The sequence below is a fragment of the Marmota monax genome, unplaced genomic scaffold (genome assembly GCF_021218885.2).
Source record: "Marmota monax isolate L192 unplaced genomic scaffold, Marmota_monax_Labrador192_F-V1.1 WCK01_AAM20220418_F8-fsc00224, whole genome shotgun sequence".
Lineage (NCBI taxonomy): Eukaryota > Metazoa > Chordata > Mammalia > Rodentia > Sciuridae > Marmota > Marmota monax.
This window is the reverse complement of record NW_026693937.1, coordinates 192,218-211,614: the sequence shown is the minus strand read 5'-3', so window position 1 is coordinate 211,614 and position 19,397 is coordinate 192,218. Positions and strand designations below refer to the sequence as shown.

Below are 19,397 nucleotides of genomic sequence, written 5' to 3'. Positions count from 1 at the left end.
CCTTTCTTTGTTTTACTATTTGATTGCTTTATCTTAGTACACTACTGGTCTATTTATTAGAAAATTAGTAGAGGAGATTAGATTTACATTATAGCATAAACCAGATAAAAAATAATCCATCCATTTTTTCATCCATCTGAAGATTACTATGGCAGGAGGCCAAAGACCACATAATTTATGCACTTTAGCAAAAGCAATAATCTTAAAAGGCACTTTTTTTTTTTCTTGCAAGGGTTGCTTGGCATACTTGCTTGAGATATACACTGATTGGACTTAAATTCTGGCTCTGTCACTTCCTGATGAAGTTAATGTCATCACTTTAAATGGAATGCAGTTACTATTTCATAGAATTATTAGGATGCTTGAATGAGTAAGATGAGTAAGATGTTTGTAAGATGCTTAGAAAAGGCAGTCTGACATTTTTTTAGCTCAAATATAGTTATTCTTGAAAGAATATGTACTTAAAACTTTTAAAAATAGATTTCAACTATATAGAAACTTACATAAGTTATATTAAAGATTTATAGAATTGTTACATTTTCCTGGGTGTTTGAAAAATATCGATTAAGACAACATGGAGTCTTTTACTTATTTCTTGGTTATTTAATAATGTTTAGGTAAATGTGAAATATGAATTAAAACTTCGATACTGGGTTTTAAAAAAAATTTCAGTGTGGCTAGATTGTCAAATATTATAATGACATATACTTTGCCCATACAATGCAGTTAAAGTAATATTGAGAACATGTACATGCTTTCCTTTACAATTCTGTTGCTTAAGATTGAAATAATTTGTAAAGCTTTTTTTTTTTCTAGTTTTCATCATTAATGTCCTTCAGAAGACCATTTCTTATAAGAAACAAAAGTTTTAGAAAAGTCACTCAAAATGAGTTGCTGTGTGAAGTGTAAAATTCCCTGTTACTGTATCTTAGGACTTTGGGGTATCTTGTAAAAAAACCTGTAAATTTTGTTGACTATTTCCCCCAGTTAATTGATGCTCTTTATTTCCTCTGAAGATCTATCCATTGCCCTAGGCTCCCTGGACCTTTACCAGGCTGTTTTTCAATAGTTCTGTGTACCTCTAGCTAACCTTTGCATTTATAGTTTGTGTGTTTCAAAATTGTCTGTGCTACTTGTACCTTTATTGTTATTTTTCAATTTAATTAGATGTTTTGTAAACTTACAAAGTATAATATGTTGTGCTTCTGAGAACTGTAAGAGCTAATGGAAATTTCCCCTCTGCCCTCTGAAGGTTTGCTGGGATATTTTAACAGACAAAGACATTACACAGGAGAAAAGGCATGCAAATTTGTTAACATACAAAAGGAAAAGTCACAGCACAGAAGAAAATCACAGGCACATGATTACCCACTAACCCAACATAATTTAAAAACTTATGTAATCTTTTTTTTTTATTTTTATGTTTTTGGTTTTAGGTGGACACAATATCTTTATTTTATATTTATTTGGTGCTGAGGATCGAACCCAGTGCCTCGTGCATGCTAGGCAAGCACTCTACCACTGAGCCACAATCCCAGCCCTTATGTACTCTTTTCTATAGAGGAGGAGGAGTTTGGGGAGTGTTTGGAACTGTAAATGATTTGTTTTAGGGGAATTTGATGGGTTTGGAGAACATAAAATGGCCTAGGACAAAGCCCATTTCGCCCACAGAACAGAATATGGTTTGTCAATGTTTTTTCTGTTGAATGGAAATAGAAAACAGTGGTATGTAGCAAAAGTTTGTCCAAGTTTGTTGGACAAATTTTGGTCTTTCTTCCTGAGATTAGTTTAGTCTTCTCTGGTTAATGAAATTTTCATAAGAAGACTGAAGGTAATTGTATTCTTGGGAGATCCTTTTAGGTAGATAAGGGAACTTTACTACAGAACTAAATTGAAAGCTGTGGAAATATTTAATAAGAGCAAGTTATTAAACAAATACCATCAAGTTGATAGGTTAAGGGTTCACCTGCTGGATGTCAGTCAGCTCAGTTCTCTGTGTGTCATGTCAGTGAGCCTGTGCTGTCTCTTGACAGTATTAATACAGATCACTTAGTTGGGTAAGGAGTGGTCTGCCAGGTTTTTATCTGTGAAGTTACTGTTTTTGTCTTTTAAATTAATGTGATGGTTAGATACTTGGAGACTGTAAATATCTTCAAATTTTTTACCTAGTGTTTTCAGTATTTAGTATTTGTCTAAATCAGTTATTAACAGTTGTCAAAATGGTGATTCTCTAATTTCATTAGTGCCTCTGTTGGGGTGCTTTCTCCTGTGAGGAAGTCTTATTTGTTGATATCAATGTGGACTCATGGATTATTTCTTTCTTTTTTTAATAATATCTTTATTTTGTTTGTTTATTTATTTTATATAGTGCTAAGAATCAAACCCAGTGCCTTACATATGCTTGGTAGGCGCTCTACCACTGAGCCACAACTATAGCCCCAGGGATTCTTTTTTGTCATGAGTGAGATTGAAAATCTTTTTATATATGTAAGAACATTTTTAGATCTTTTGTGAATTGTCTGTTCTTGTATTTTCCCAATTTTCTTTTGGACTTTTAATCTTTTCCTCTCAATATTTAAGAGCTCTTTATATTTAGGAATATTAACTCTTTACCTATCATGTAAGTTTTGAAGATTTTCTTCTAGTGTGTCAGTTGTCTTTTGAGTCTTTTGGTATTTCCTCTTAAGAAGCAGCTTAAAAAATAAATACTCTTTTTATATAAGAAAAATTATCAGTTTTTATCATATCTAGATTTTATGTAATAATTAGAACATCTTTCTCTACACCCAGGTTAAAGAAGAATTCTCTTATTTTTTTGTAGATCCTATGTTTTTATTTGTTATGTTTAGACTCTTGACCATTTAGAATATATTCTTATGAATAGTGTGAATTGTGGATCTAATTTTCTTCCTTTTCAAGTGTCTAACTAATAGACCAAGCCACATTTGTTGAATAGCACATTGTTGCCCCAGTGATTTGAAGAGCTACTTTTATCTTATGAAGTTCTACATGTACTTTGGTCTGTTTAGAGGCTTTTTTTTCTCTTTTGCTGGTTGGTCTCTCTGCTAATGCACCAGGACCATATTGTTCTAATAATTAAGGTCTTGCATATGTCTCAATGTCTGGTAGGACTTTTCTATTTTATTGCTTTTTAATTGTTTAAAAGATGAGAAAAAAATCTCATTAGGTACTAACTACTAAGCAATATTTTTGCCCACTAGTTAATTTCTGGCTCAAAATTTAGGGTAAAGACTCAAGTTTTTGAAGATGGCTGAATTTATAAGTAATAACAACATAAAAAATATAGAAAGAAAAGAAAATCATCTGATCAAAATACCCTTTTCCCCTTCATGCTGAATGTTTTTTCCCTTGGGCCTTATTAACTTCTCATAAGGTCCTGTCCTGTATTAGATGTCAACTGGCTGGTGCTTCTTGGATTGACTGTGACTTAAATGTTCAACATGACATAACACTGTCCTGTTCTGGTTCTAGGATGAAAGGTCATTGGGGCAGAGTTGTTTGTGCCTGGTATCCTCTGGCATTCTGCCTAGAAATTTGTGTCCCTGGAGGGTGGTGGTAGATAGTCTGCAGATACTCTGAAGAATGCCATGTGATGTTTTGAAATGCCAAGAATATAAATAATTTTTTTTAGTTTTCTGGATGCAAGTAATTTTGTTAGCTCTGCAGTTTCTAGGATGATTTTCGGCTATGTAGCAGTATTTGGAGGTAATATAGTATTTTTTCATTTAGAATCATTGTCATTATCGGGGCTATGTGGAGGGAGTTTATAAGTCATCCGTTGCTCTTAGTGACTGTTTTGGACTCAGGTAAGACATTTTCTGTATTTTTTATCTTTTCTTCTCTGTCTCTAAACCCAGTCATTTTGGGGACTTAACAGAATTAAATTTTACTTTGATGTTACTAAGGTCTTTACAGCTGTGTTTCAGATATTCTTGGCATGTTTATTTAGGAAAATCTTATAGTTGATGATTTTTAATATTTAAATGGAAAATTTCATTTTTCTGAGAACACTAAATAATTTTAGGTATTTAAAATAACATATGCTTTAAATTTTGGTAGTGGTTGGTTTACAAAATTTTTACCTGCATACTCACTGAAGTTTCACAATATCTGAAAAAGAGCTTATTAACATCATATTTAGGTGAGCAAACTGAGGTTCAGAGAAATTGTATGACATACCCAATGAAGCTATAATAATGTTAAAGTTACTTGTATTGAAGACCTGGCCATATGGCACTGTGTTAATTAGTTGCCTTCATGGGTACATGATTGATTGATGTAATAAATATTACTTTTAATTCTCAAACCAGCTATATAAAATGGCTATGATTATTCTCATTTAAGGAACAACATTTACTGAATAGTTATTGTGTGCCAGGGAATATTCTAAGTATTTTATGCATATTAAATAATTTATTTATCTGAACAATACTATGCAGAATGTAAACTGAAGTTAAATGACTTGCTTGGATCCCTCACTAGAAGAAAGCAGATTTGGGTTTGAGCTCTGGTCCTGCAGCTCCAGACCCCTCTTTCTCAGCTGATACTTTGCAGTGCCTTCCATTGTAGAGCAACCATTCAAGAAGGTTAAATAGCTTAAAGGCAGTGATACTAGTAGGCAGCAGTAAAGTCTGTTTAACTCTAAAGCCTCTATTTTTTCCTATCTTGTGGTATCTTTACATGTGTTGAGAATTAGGACTTGAACTTAGGGTTTCTGATGCCTTTTTCTGTGTATTTTTTCTTAAAAATGGCATATGTGTAATGCAACATATAGAGGATTGCTACATTTAGAGAATGCCAGTTATGGGATTGAACCCCTGCACAACAGCTCTCGCTTTGAGCACATGTTATATCGAATGGATGATGTCCACAAAGAGCCTCTGAAATGTGGAGTTTCTAACAAGGATGTAGAGGAGGAAACCACAGAGGATAGAGAGGAAGATCATCCCAGCATGACTCAGCTGCTTCGAGTAAGGAAATGTAATTATTCATGACTTGGATTCATATTTTTAAAAAAATCATTTATTTGTTCATTAAACCAGTACTTAAAAGGATGAGCAGTATGTAGTCCCTGCTGCCAAGTTGAGGACAGTTTAGATTCTGTGGGTTTTAGAGATTAGGGTTTAAATTTTAAACAGGAATCATATTTAGTATTGCTGTGTAATAGTCTATTACACTGTCTTTCAGTGGAGGTTTTATGTAGATTGAAATAATGGGAATGGCCATTATTTTATTTATTTATTTATTTATTTTTGAGAGAGAGAGAGAGAAATTTTTTTAAATATTTATTTTTTAGTTTTTGGTGGACACAACATCTTTGTTTGTATGTGGTGCTGAGGATCGAACCTGGGCCGCACGCATGCCAGGCGAGCACGCTACCGCTTGAGCCACATCCCCAGCCCAGGAATGGCCATTATTGATCCATGGAGAAACACACATACACATACACATACTCACAACCCCCCCGCCCCCCCCCCACACACACACGGGTGGGGGAGCATGCAGGAGAGAGAGATTTGGCTTTAGCATACTAATCACTTCAGATGGCTTCCAAGGCTGCTTATATTCCCAGTTGTGACACTTGAAGACTCTTTGATATGAGTCACTTGGACTGAAGTGGTTCTAGGATGGGATTAACTTAAGCTTTAGGGATTATACCTTTTTACATGTGAGATGGTGTTGCTGTTTTGGAAGAGGCCTTTTTTTTTTTTTCCTTTTCTTTTTGTTTAGGCATATAGGGACTCTATGTGTTGCCCAGGCTCAAACTCCTAGGTTTAGGTCATCTTCCTATGCATACCAGTATGTCCAGTTTAGAGCCTAATTTTAGTTATTAAGACTAGTTTATGGCATTGCCTCTCCTGCCATCCACTCTTTTGACTTTTGGACTATTTTTTTTTTTTGTAATTGAAACATTGAAAGACACATTTTTGCTTATTCTATTCTGTAAAGTGACAAAACTAATTTTGTTGTTGTTGTTGTTGTTGTTATTGGGGATTGAACTCAGAGGCACTTGACCACTGAGCCACATCCCCTGCCCTTAGTGAGACAGGGTCTCATTGAGTTGCTTAGTGCCTCACTGTTGCTGAGGCTGGCTTTGAACTTGTGATCTTCCTGTCTTATTCTCCCAAGCTGCTGTGATTAAAGGCACACACCACCATGCCTGGTAAATCTAGTTATTTTTTAAAGTGGTGTTCCCCACTTCTGCTTTTAAATTTTAGTAGACATTCTTTCATTTTGGTAATGGGTTTTCTCTTTAAAGTGTTTGTGTGTATGTAGTTTTGATTTTAAAAATCATTCTTTAAAATATCTGCTTCATGAATAACTCATTTTATCTTTAGCTGGAGTTTTTCCCTCAGATCAATACAGATAGCAGATAACATTTTTTTTTTTTTAATTGTGTTTTAATTCAACATGGTGGTGCAGGCTTGTAATCCTAGTGACTTGGAGGCTGAAACAGGAGGATTGCAAGTTTGAGGCTAGCCTTATCAAGTTAGCAAGTCCCTGTCTCAAAATAAAAAAGAACTTGGGATGGAGCTCTGAGTCCTCGGTCCTGCAAAAAAACAAAAACAAAAATGAAAACCAGTAAAAACCCAAAACATATCTTTTGCTTTATTGATCTAAAATACATTAAGTAAAGTTTAACAATACTCTTAGCAGACATGAAATACGTGATTAGAGTATGATCTTTACATAGAAAAAATGTGTAGTCTGATACTTTTTATTTTGCCCTTATGATGTTCGTGTTTTCAACAGAGAAGGAGAGCTGTCCTGCCACAGACCCGATATGTGGAGCTGTTCATTGTTGTAGACAAGGAAAGGGTAAGGATGGCAACAGTTTTTCTTCTTTTTTATGAAAAGCACATGAGAAGTGGGCATTCCATGAAGGAAATATAAACTGTGACATATGTTTGTATTGATTTTTCTTAAATAAGTATTTAGAAAGTAAAATGCTTTTTTTCTTTGAACCTTAATACCACAATATACCACTAGAAGCTGAAGTAGCAGATGAGACCACTTTTGACTTAATTTTTTACTAGCGATTCCCCGCCTCTGCCTGCCCTGTTCTTTTTGTTAAAATCATTTTTATTAGTGCATTATAGTTATACATAATATAGGGGTTCATTTTTATATTGTTATACATGCATGGAATATAATTTTCTCCATTTTATTACCTAGTCTTTCCTCTCTCCTTCTCCTCTTCCCTCTCCTGGTCTCCTTCATCTCCTCTACGGGTCTTTTTTTCTATTTATTTATTGCTTTTTAATTGGTGCTTTATAGATACATAAAGGTAGAATTAACTGTGCTGTTTTCATATGTGTATGTAGCGTAATTTGTTTAATTCCATTCTGCAATTCCTCCCTTTGTCTGTCCCTTCTTCCTCTTCCTCTGTCGACTCCCTGATGTCCCTTCTATTTCATGGGATCCATCACCCCCTTTCTTATTTTGATTTAGCTTCTGAATATAGTGAACACACTGTCCCCATGACTGAGTCTTATTTTGCTTAGCATGATGTTAATTTACCAGTAAATGCCATAATTTCATTCCTCTTTATCATCCCTCTTCTTTCTAGTGATTTGCTTATGCTGCATTTCTTGAATGAAACTGTGCTATTGGGGGCTTGAGAACTTTTCAGATTACTTTAATAGACTGTGGCTTAAACTAACTTAGTCAGGTGACTAATAAAATTGCTTTGCTTTCTAGAATTTCAGTTAACCTATAATTCACTTTAAGAGTAGAAGACTTCCAGGGCTTGGCATGCTTTAGTAAGGAAACAGTATTGATTTCAAAGTACAGGACAATACTAGGGCATTTTCCTTGTTTTTACTTAAGAAACTGAACTAATTGTTTTATTTAACTGAGAGAAGTAATGTGTCCTTTCCAACATATATAAGATATATATGATTATTAAATAGAGCTGCTATATAACTTAAAATATAGATTATTTGAAATGTTTTGGCTGACTTTTATTTCTAATTTTGTTGTTACATTAATAGTTATTTTTGGAATCTTAATATGACTGGCAGTTCTTTTCTTGTAAGCTGCAGGGGTAGGCTTGAGGATTTTTATGGTTTAAAAAACGCTTTATTGTTGTAGGTAGGAAAAAATAAGCCCTAGTGATTAAGAGATGGAAGCTTGCTCACATTCGTTTAGTATAGGTTTATTACCTGCAAACAGTGGGAAGAAAAGCATAGAGAATGTAAGTTAGTGTGAACTGTGCCCCAAATGATGGGTAAAATGTTTCTGTAGAATGTTTTGGGCAAAACACACAAAGAGAAATTTAAAAGTATTTTTCTTTATTGCTGTCTCCAGATAGATTTGTTTTATATGTATAGAAAATGGTTCAAAATAAAAATGGAACCATTTCCACAAACCCCTATCAAAGTTATTAAAACTTTTGTTCTTTTTTAGGAGAATTGTGATAAATTGCTTAACTGATAAAATCATATATTTTGATTTTAAGGCCTTTATCATAGAGCAAAGTCATAAACTTTTTAAAATTTTCTTTTGGTTAGTAAGTTGGTTGTATAAAATAATGTTAAAATAGACATTTGGATAGAACCACCTCCTATAGAAAAGAATCAGTTATATGATTTATTAGACTTATACTAGTTATACTAATTAGAAGAAAGGAAAACTTTGGTATATTTTCATTAGTATCATTGTACTTGTTTTTCTTTTATTTCTATTTATCACTAAAGTGTACACTTTAGATGTATTAATTTGAAATGTTGGAAAATGTCTTAATGCCTTAGTTTTAGTTTAGAGAAAATATTTGGATTCTTCATTGTAACAGGTTAAAGACATTTTCATTCTTAAGTTACTTAGGTGATAATGACAATGGTTTTCCTTTGCTTTTCCAGTATGACATGATGGGGAAAAATCAGACTGCTGTGAGAGAAGAGATGATTCATTTAGCAAACTACTTGGATAGTGTAAGTTGTCTTTTCTGTCAACTAGGATTATTCTGTCCTGCCCTTTCATGGTCTCAGCAGAATTTAAAATCTCATTTTGAGCTTTGATTATCATAGGCCTAAATGAATCTGCTTTCTAGTTTATTCTGTATTTTTCAAGGTCTCAAAGAAAAGTTTAAGCGTAGAAAAGACTTTGAGAGGTCTGGAGTTGTGGCTCAGCGGTAGAGTGCTCACCTAGCACGTGCGAAGCCCTGGGTTCTATCATCAGCACCATATAAAAATAAATAAATAAAACATAGATATTGAATATGTCCAACTAAGAAATAAATATAAAATAGAAAAGAAAAGACTTTGAGAAGAGCCAGAGATTTCAGATTAGCATTTGACTTACCTTCAGAGTAGATTGGCTAAAGTACTTTTTTTTTATAAAGAGATCTTTGAATTTTTGTTGACAGAATCTTATTTGAATAAGTCTGCTTCCTACCTTGAAACTGTGACATGTGCCAATGTTTACTTTGTGCATGTGTGTAATTTGGAGTTCACTAAAGAATTAGATATATATTCTTATAGGATAATTTTGTTTGTAAGGCATTCATTCCCCTGATACAACAATGATGATGGTGATGATCATAATGATATCATTCTGTTAGGTGTTAACAATGTGTTATAATCTAAGTGCATTATATTTATTAATCATTTAATTTTCACAGAATCTCTATGAAATAGGTATGAGTTCTAGAATCCTTGATCTGTAAACTTTGGGGTTCCTGTGATTAGAATTTTAGGTAAGCATTTAGAAAGGTATTATGGTTTACTGTGTATTACATAATACCTCCAACATGATCTTGGGATAGTACCTTTTGATCAATTTCATTGATATTTCTGCAGTGAAATGTATGAATTATGTTAAGTGTTATGTGAATCAGTTTTTCATTACTATAACAAAATACTATGATAATCAACTTATAAAGAGAAAAGTTTTGTTTTATAGTTTTAGAAGTTTAAGACTGTGATTAGTTGGCCCTGTTGTTTTGGACCTGTAGCAAGGTGGTACACCATGGTGGGAGCCTGTGGCAGAGCAAAACTGTTCACCTCATGTTCAGGAAGCAAAAGAGAGGAAGAGGAAGGGTCTGGGTTTCCACAGTCCCCTCTGAGGAAATGTCCCCAGTCACTTGAAGACCTCCCACTAGGCCCCAGATCTTAAGGTTTCTATACCTCCCAATATAGAGGAGATGTGGACTTTACCACATAGGTCTTTGGGGAACATTCAAGATCCAAACAATAGCAGTGGGATAAACACAGACCATGAATAGGATTGCATTACTTTGGGGCAAGTTTTAGAACCAAATTTACCAAAAACTTAATTTCCAGAGTTTGTCAGATGTTAAAATGGGAGATAAAAAGGACTTTGAATCTTTGTAACCTACCATTTTATAGGTAATGAAACAGATTCTTGAGAGGTTAGAGTCTCATTGTACTGAAAGACTTTTTCTTTTGGAAGGAAGAAGTCTAATTTTTAATTTAAGTAGTTTTGTTACTATAGTTAAAAGCTTTTCATCATATTCTTTAATGTATTTTATTTCTCTTTTCTTCACAGATGTATATTATGTTAAATATTCGAATTGTGTTAGTTGGACTGGAGATTTGGACAAATGGAAACTTGATTAATATAATTGGAGGAGCTGGTGATGTGTTGGGGAACTTTGTACAGTGGCGGGAAAAGTTTCTTATAACACGTCGGAGACATGACAGTGCACAGTTAGTGCTGTAAGTGATTTTTTAAAAAAAGTGCTATGAACAATCATTCTTGCTTATTTTCTTATATTTCTTACCTATGTTTTTCTTTTTCTTTTTTTGGGGTTCTGGGGATTAAACTCAGGGGCACTCAACTACTGAGCCACATATCCTCAGCCCTTTTTTTGTATTTTGTTTAGAGACAGGACCTCACTGAATTTGTATTTTTCTTTCCTGTATTTTCTTACCACCACCCGCTCTCCAATTGCCCACCACCCTTTTAATTTTTTTTTTTCCTAGTGCTGGGAATTGAACCCAGGGCCTCACACATACTAGGCCCTACTTTCTTAATTTGTTTTCTAATTGCTTTTTGTGAAATAAAAAAATTACATGGAAAGAAAAAATTTGGATATCTTGCTTGTCAGACAGTTTGTTTTCACACTCTCAGAACAGAATTTAAAGATTATTTTAATTTGAGCTCTCGTGATCTTAACTCAGTTTTTCAAAGGTGTGCTTTCTATCTTTCTTTTGTTTTTGCTTACTTTTGGAATTATTTGGTTGGGTACAAATTATAGGCATGGAATCTTTCTCCTTCACAGATTTGAAGGCACTGTAGCACTGTTCTGTAATCTTTTGATTTCCATTATTATTATTATTATTATTATTTATTTATTTTTCTATTTTTATTTATTTATTTTTTGAGTACTGGGGATTGAACTCAGGAGCACTTGGCCACTGAGCCACATCTCTAGCCCTATTTTGTATTTTATTTAGAGACAGGGTCTCACTGAGTTGCTTAGTGCCTCACTTTTGCTGAGGCTGGCTTTGAACTCAGGATCCTCCTGCCATAGCCTCCCAAGCCACTGGGATTACAGGTGTGTGCCACTGTGCCTGGCTTTTAGTATTATTCTTAAGATTCCTAAACTCATTCTGATTTCTGTTCCTTTATTGTGGCCTATGTTTTTTCATTATCACTGGAAAACTTGTAGGCTCTTCTCTTGGTTCCCAGACTTATGAGTTTCCTTGATGATGTATTTGGTATAGATGTTTTATCACTTATTGCACTGTGTTCTCAGTGAGTAATTTCAATGTGAAATTTAAAGTCCTTTGGTTTTTGGAATTTTTATTGAATTATTTTATAGATTATTTCATCCTTTTATTTTTATTTTTTGTTTCTCCTGGGATCCCTTTTCTTCTGGGATCCCTTGGCTATTGGTTTTCTTGTCCTGGTACCTCTTCCCCCGCCCCTTCAACATGTTGTGATTTAAAAGCTTTTTTTTTTTTGCGGGGCAGGGGACAGTGCTGGAGTTCTGAGTATCTGATGCATGCTGGGCAAGCACTCTACCAGTGAGCTATATCCCCAGCCCAATTTAATGACTTTTATAGCCCCATAATCATAAAAGCTTGGTCCTGACCTTTTTATTAATTTTCAGTAAAATGCACATGCCACCTATCTCATCCCAGTGACAGTGCCATGTGTTTTACAAAAGACCAAAAGGAGCAGGCGTCAAGTGTACCCACTGCCCTGCCCAACCACACTGTTTGATCAGTGTCTGTCCTATTGTAGATGCTTGATGATGTTTAATGAGCCTTGGTTGTTTGTGGTTAAGAATGGAGTTGTAAAAGCTTTTTGGAAGCTTCGAGCATATGAGTGAGTCTTAGGAACTATGAGGTTCGCTATAAGGTGATCAGGCTGGAATTTTCCTTGACTGTAGCTCTGATTATTTTTTCTGGGTTGGTCTGATGCCCCAGAAAAGGATTTATTGATTTATTTAAAAAATATTTATTGGGTGTATACCACAGTGACCAAAACAGATTCCTACTCTCATGGATTCCGTATTCTGGTGGAAGAAGTTTGAATAAATGAGACAAATAAGTGTATATAGTTTGTTAAATAGTGCTAAGCAGTGTGGAAAAGTAAAACATGGAGGGTAGATATAAAAGTAGGAGTGGGGTGGGGGTGGTATTTGAGGTAACATGGCCAGGGCAAGGATCTTTGAGGTGACTTTTGAGTGAAGACGTAGAGAAGGTGAAGGAATGAGAGAGGGGTACAGAGTTCCAGGAAGCATGTTGGGCATGCTTGAAGAACAGTGTGGAGACCATGTGACTCTTTCCCTGTTCGCTGTGCTCAATGCCTGTAGCCTCTCTTGTGAATACATTCATTGGGTTTGTTATCTTTCCTCACTAAAATATGTTGTATAAATAAATGTAGTATGTTTTTAGAAAGGTTTTCATCCATAAGGTAAAAATCCCTAAAGCCAAAAACTTTTCTTGGTATCTTTATCTGTTTGGAAAAAAAAGTTCTTTGAAATATTAATCTCATTTTCTGATAATATAAAGGAAAGAAGACCGCTATTTTTTGATTTTAAAAATTATTTATCATTGCCATTTTTCTCTCAGTTTTTGTAGGTGTTGCCAATCCAGTTAAGATCCCCCATAGAAATAGGAGTAATGCGTTCCTTTTTCCCAAGTACATTTTGTAACTTTTACTTTTTCATTTAGAAAGAAAGGATTTGGTGGGACTGCAGGAATGGCATTTGTGGGAACAGTGTGTTCAAGGAGCCACGCGGGCGGGATTAATGTGGTATGTTGTTCTTGATGTTTACCGTTGGAATCTGCATTAGGGCAGTATCAAGCATTTATTAACTCTGTGCTTGTCTCCTAGTCCTTAAAACAACATTTTGGATATTATGAAGAACACAGTAGAAGTGGCAGGTGTGTTCTTTCCCTAGAGACCAGAACAAATTTTCAAATAATTTTTATGTTTATTGGCATGTTTTATGAATGAAGAAACAGGGTCCATTTGTGATAAATTAAATGAGAATTTTCAATTTACTTTCCCATAAACCACCATGAATAATCTATTGGTATTCAAGTAAATGACCTGTTGCTTAAAGGATCCAGCCTCATGATTAGTATGTGAGTCATACTAGTTCTTACTAGACTATAGTGTATAAAGATTGTTATTGTATGCCTGATTTATCATGTAGGCTGTCAACATTGTAGAGAATAAATTTCCTTTTGTGAAAAAAAAAAAAACATTTCTTATTTATTAGAAACCTGATTAATACCTTGTTATGTTTGAACAGTTTGGGCAAATTACTGTGGAGACCTTTGCATCCATTGTTGCTCATGAGTTGGGTCATAACCTTGGAATGAATCATGATGACGGGAGAGATTGTTTCTGTGGAGCTAAGAGCTGCATCATGAACTCAGGGGCCTCGTGAGTAGCTGAGTTTCTTCTTCTTGATATGGTGTTTTAGATCAGTGTTTCTTAACTCTGAGGGATACTTATGCCTGTGTTGTAAAAACCAGGAAAAGTCATTTCTGATTTCCTCGAATACATCAGTGAGAAGCCTATTTTCTAATTAAATAATCCCAGAGAACTTTCATAAGGGAACATGTAGATAGGCATAGATATGTAATTACACTGTTCTGTAAACCAGTAGAGAGACCAGTAGAACATACAAAACTTTACTGCTAGATTCATTGTAGATTGAAGAACTATATGAAAAAATTCTTCACAAACCCTCTTTTGAGGAAGTGCTACATTTTCACTTCAAGCAAAAGAAGAAATCCTGACACATTCCTATTACTACCCCTTGTTTTATAGAGATAAAAGAAGGATATAATTCAGAGAGGAGGAGAAGAAAGATTAGTAAACATTTATTAAATTCTTTTTTAGATACTTGTGGGTACTTAAATGGTATCAACTTACTTATTGCTTAGTCTAATGAGTTGTGGATACTTTGTCCATTTATAGTTGAAAAATGAGGTCACACATCCAAATTCCTGACTGGGATTTGAACTCAGGAAGTCTGGGTCCAGAGCTGATGATCTCGTCTTTTAACTAGTTTCAAAAATCTTTACAATTGAGGGTTCAGAGGTGACTGGGTTTCTTTCTGCCACTCTTCATTATGGGGCAGTCGTTCTAAATAGAGCTGCACTAAGCCACAGTGCATATGTGGGTTAGAAGCTGAGCCTGACTGAAAATTAGGTACGAAAGGAGGTCATCTTTAACAGCCACAGCTGAGGATTTCATATGGGAAATGTCAGTGGCCCCAGGTGCTCACTTCCCTCCTCGACTTCCTGAAGTACAGACAGAGTAATAAAAAATCTGCTAGTTAGTTATTTAGCTAAAGGTCTGAGAGTACAGTTCTAGTCACATGGTGGTCTAATGGGATTCACAGTTTTTGAGTAAATACTAGACTTAAAATGAGATATGGAAGAATTAAATTGTGCTTGTGAAAAGTGATCCTCTGGTAAAAAAATATACAAAAGTCATCAGTTTATAAAAGAGTTCCCATAAGAAAGGAAGTAAATTAAGCATTTGCTTTGTTTGGCAGTGATGATGAGGAAGACACCAACTCAGGGAGATGAAAAATGAGTAATGAGCAAGATAAGACAAGAAATTAAAGTGTAAAATAGAACATTCAGAGTGCTAAGGAGGGAATGTTATGAAACTTTAGTAATGGAATTTAAAGTGGTATAAGAAGGAATGGGGAGTGAACTCAGACTTTATTCATTCACTTATCATATATTTATTGAGCACTACAATGTACCAGACTTTATTTTAAGTACTTGGAATATTTCAGTAAGTTAGATAAGACTTGCCCTTCACAGAATTGGCATTTAGTAGAGAAGACGAACTATCAACATAATAAATAAATTAATAATATAGAATGTTAGAAGGTGTAAGTAAGTGCTCTGGGAATAAAATAGAGCAGATTTGGGGGGTTGGGGTGGTATGGTGCTGGCACTGGTTACAGGAGTAGGCCTCATTCTTTTACTATAGTCTGGTTAAGCTAGATGTGAATAATAGAAATCCCACCAAGTACCTGTAGTCCCAGCTCCGTGGGTGGTAAGAACTATGTCTCAAACAAAACAAAATACCCTCCAAAGCCCCAAATTAGTTGGTAAACATTCTTCTAAGTAAATCTTGTGTTTACAAAAATGTTTTTAAAATGTTCAGAAGAGAATGATGTTATGAATATTATATGTAAAACTTAAACACAAATATATATAATGATCTCAAATACAAGATGATCCATCATTTTCTACGTGAGAAGAGCCAAAAAGTTTTTTTTTTTTTAAAGAGAGAGGGGGGCGGGAGAGAGAGAGAGAGAGAGAGAGAGAGAGAGAGAGAGAGAGAGACAGAGAGAGAGATTTTTAAAAATATTTATTTTTCAGTTTTCGGTGGACACAACATCTTTATTTTATTTTTATGTGGTGCTGAGGATCGAACCCAGCACCCTGCGCATGCCAGGCAAGCGCGTTACCCCTTGAGCCACATCCCCAGCCCGCCAAAAAGTTTTGGTAACAGGAATAGAAATGTGCTAGGCATTCCTGGATCTTGGAGAGGATAACCAATATCTATAGGAGAGACTGACCTTATAGGGGTTGGGGTAGAAGGACACTGCCAGCATGAGGTGACCTGATATAGAGGTACTGAAGGAAATTAATCAACTTTATTCTTCTAATAGTGTGTCTTTGCCAGTGCCTCTTTTTGGCCACATTTATTTGGATGTAGGCCTAAGCAAGGGACCTAGTGGCAAAGGATGGGTTAGGATTTGGAGGGGAAAGCAAAATCTGTAGCACACATAAACCCATTTTCATTACTATTCCAAAAAGAGCACCCCTAATCCAAAAATCTGTCCAAAATGCTCTGAAATCCAAGACCTTTTGAGCACCAACATGACATTCAAAAAGTTTCAGATTTTGGATTTTCCAGACTAGGGATATTCCACTGGTAAGGTATAAATATTTCCAAATCCAGAAAGCTCTGTAATATGAAACACTTCTAGTCCCAAGCATTTCAGGTAAGTGATACTCAAGCTGTACTTTAATTTGTTTTGGAAGTTCTAGCTAATGTGATGAATAAATAAAAGATTTAGGACCAAATATTTGAAAAGAGGGAAACAGTTATTTACAGAAGATATGACTCTCTACTTTTGAAAAGCAAGGTGGTTAATTAAATAATATCAAAATGTGGTTATAAATCAAATGTTTTAAATAAATAGATTCCTAACAAATCAGTTATAATCATTTTGAAAAATGAGGGGAGAAACATGATTATGTTTGCCCCAAATTCTAAATGTCTTGGAATCAGCTTAATAGGAAGCATGTAGGACTTATTAAGAGATGATGCAAAAATTTATTGAAGGTCATGACAGATAATTTGAGTAAAGGTGGTGTTTTATTAGAAGATTAAATATTGGAAATATGTCTGTTTTCATCAGATTAAGCCATATATTTACTGCAACTCCAATCAAATTCCAAACATTTGTGTATTACTCTCATTTTGGAGCAGGATAAGCTGAATTTAAAGTCAATTTGAAAGAATACCTTTCTGATCATAGTGAAGAAGACATTCAAAAGAAGATTCCTGGGGAAGGCTGTCAGTACTAGATGTCACTGTGATTTGGAAAAATACACTATTAACTCAAATGCATATACCTGCTGATTAGCAGCTCCCTGTTTTCTCTCCCCCAGTCCCTGGATACCACAATTTTATAAATTTTTTCCATGAATTTGATTACTTTAGAAACTTTGTTCAAGTATTATCATACAGTGTTTGTCCTTCTGTGACTAGCTTGTATTTCACTTAGCATGATGTCCTCCACGTTCTTCTTGTTGTAAGTGGTAAGACCTCTTTTTTGAGGCAGAATAATATTTCATTGTATATGTATGTATGGAGTGTGTGTATCTGTCTATATAATTTTCTTCATCCTCACCAATACTCATTACTTTTTGATTTTTTGATAGTAGTTTTCTAATATGCGAGGTGTATATCATTGTGGGTTTTTTAAAAAATATTTTTTAGTTGTAGATGGACATCATGCCTTTATTTTACTATTTTTATGTGGTGCTGAGGATTGAACCCAGTTCCTCACATATGCTAGATAAGCGTCCTTCCACTGAGCTACAGCCTCAACCCTCATTGTGGTTTTGATCTGTATCTCCCTAATGTTAAGCAGCCTTTATTAGGGGGTGGTGGCACGTCCTATGCTCTTTGGAGAAATGTCTGTTCAAGTCCATTTTTAATTGAGTGTAGTGCTTCTGCACATTTGCACCTGTGTCTCTTCTATGATTCTTGTTTGTCTCTTATCCTTTTTAAATATATTTCCTATCAGATATTTTTTTCTGACATCGTTCAGTTCCTATATTTGTATGAATTTACTGTTTTATACTACTCATTGAATTCTTAATTTCATTTACTGCATTTCATTGTTCAATTTCCGATTTATTTTTTAAATCTGAAGTACTTGTTTTTCCTGCCAGAATTTTCAAGTCTGTCTTTTTTCTCTTACTATAGCAAGCATAGGTGTTTTTTGGTTATTGTTTAATAATACTAGTATCAGATTTTATTAAAATAAACCAGCTTTTTTGCCATTTTTTTCTCATAGAATCTTTAATTTTTTTTTAATTGTAGATGGACAGAATGCCTTTATTTTTTTATATTTGTGTGGTGCTGAAGATCCAACACAGTGCCTCACGTATGCTAGGCAAACATTCTACCACTGAGCTACACAGCCCCAGCCCTCTCCTAGTATCTTGTGTCTTCATATTATGTTTTTTCTTTTTTTTTTTTTGGTGGTGGTGGAGTACCGGGTATTGAACTCAGGGGCACTTGACCACTGTGCCACATCCCCAGCCCTATTTTGTATTTTATTTAGAGACGGGGTCTCAGTGAGTTGCTTAGTGCCTCGAAGTTGCTGAAGTTGCTGAGGCTGGCTTTGAACTTGCGATTCTCGTGCCTCAGCCTCCTGAGCTGCTGGTATTATAGGTGTGAGCTACCATGCCCGGCCATATTGTTTTGATAGTGCAATAAGCTGTTGTATTTCAAATTTTTTTTCTGTATGAATAATTTATAAACTAGAATATTGTCCTTAGCTTGGGTAGCAGTTAGTCTTCAGTTTTTGATTACAGATTTCTTATACTCTATAATAACCCTAATTTCATGTTCATCTTACTAGGGCTTTTTAAATAGAGGTGAAATAGATTTTGCCCTTTTTTCAGATAATTCAGTCGGAGTCAGTTCTATTTAATAAAATGGGTAATCTAACTTTGTAATATGTTTTTTAAGTATTTATATTTTTGGGTCCTACTGGTACTCTTCTCATGGTTTGTTCTTGGATTGCTGAAAAGTGTGAGGTGCCTATGAGAAAAATGACTTTCTTAACTCTGCCCCTCAATGTCACCTGCATCAGAAAGACTTCATAATCAGATGCTCTCATTTAATCTAATTAGGTGCCATTATTTAGAGTCTACTCTTTGGACTTCCTAATTCCTTGCTATTGGAATCAGGATGTAATGGTGAAAATACATTTTGGTATTTCCACATTACTCATAGAAATAATGACTAATAATGTAAACAATGAGTTCTGAGTGGATATTGATTTTTTTTTTTTTGGTCATTTCCTGGTAGATTATTTAATCATTGTCAAGCTCCTTTTGGAGTGGCCTTGGAAAACTCACCTCGGTGTGAGAGAAGAGAAGATGTTTAAAATCATAAATACAGAATCTAGAGGTGATAGGAAGAGAGTAGGAACACTTTCGTTGCTATTCAACGAAACGTTGTATTAGGAAAAAGATCATTCTTTTTATTGCTATAGGTGTCAGTCAGGGATGGCTAGTGAAGGAATACCTTTGTTATTATCTCCAGAGCTCTTTAAGGCATTGCTGAAGGCCAGTGTTGGAGAATGTTTGTTAATATTTTCATCTGCTAAA

General features: G+C 34.7%; 1 protein-coding gene across 1 annotated transcript in view; it reads left to right on the top strand.

Moving 5' to 3' along the window:
* The window catches only part of Adam9 (ADAM metallopeptidase domain 9), an 85,739-nt gene that overhangs the window by 14,049 nt on the left and 52,293 nt on the right, over positions 1-19,397 (top strand). The window contains exons 5-11 of the mRNA XM_046463840.2: positions 3,751-3,827; positions 4,796-4,991; positions 6,775-6,840; positions 8,883-8,954; positions 10,531-10,700; positions 13,170-13,251; positions 13,757-13,890. Coding sequence (XP_046319796.1) covers positions 3,751-3,827; positions 4,796-4,991; positions 6,775-6,840; positions 8,883-8,954; positions 10,531-10,700; positions 13,170-13,251; positions 13,757-13,890 — 797 coding nt within the window. The remainder of the gene's footprint in view (positions 1-3,750; positions 3,828-4,795; positions 4,992-6,774; positions 6,841-8,882; positions 8,955-10,530; positions 10,701-13,169; positions 13,252-13,756; positions 13,891-19,397) is intronic.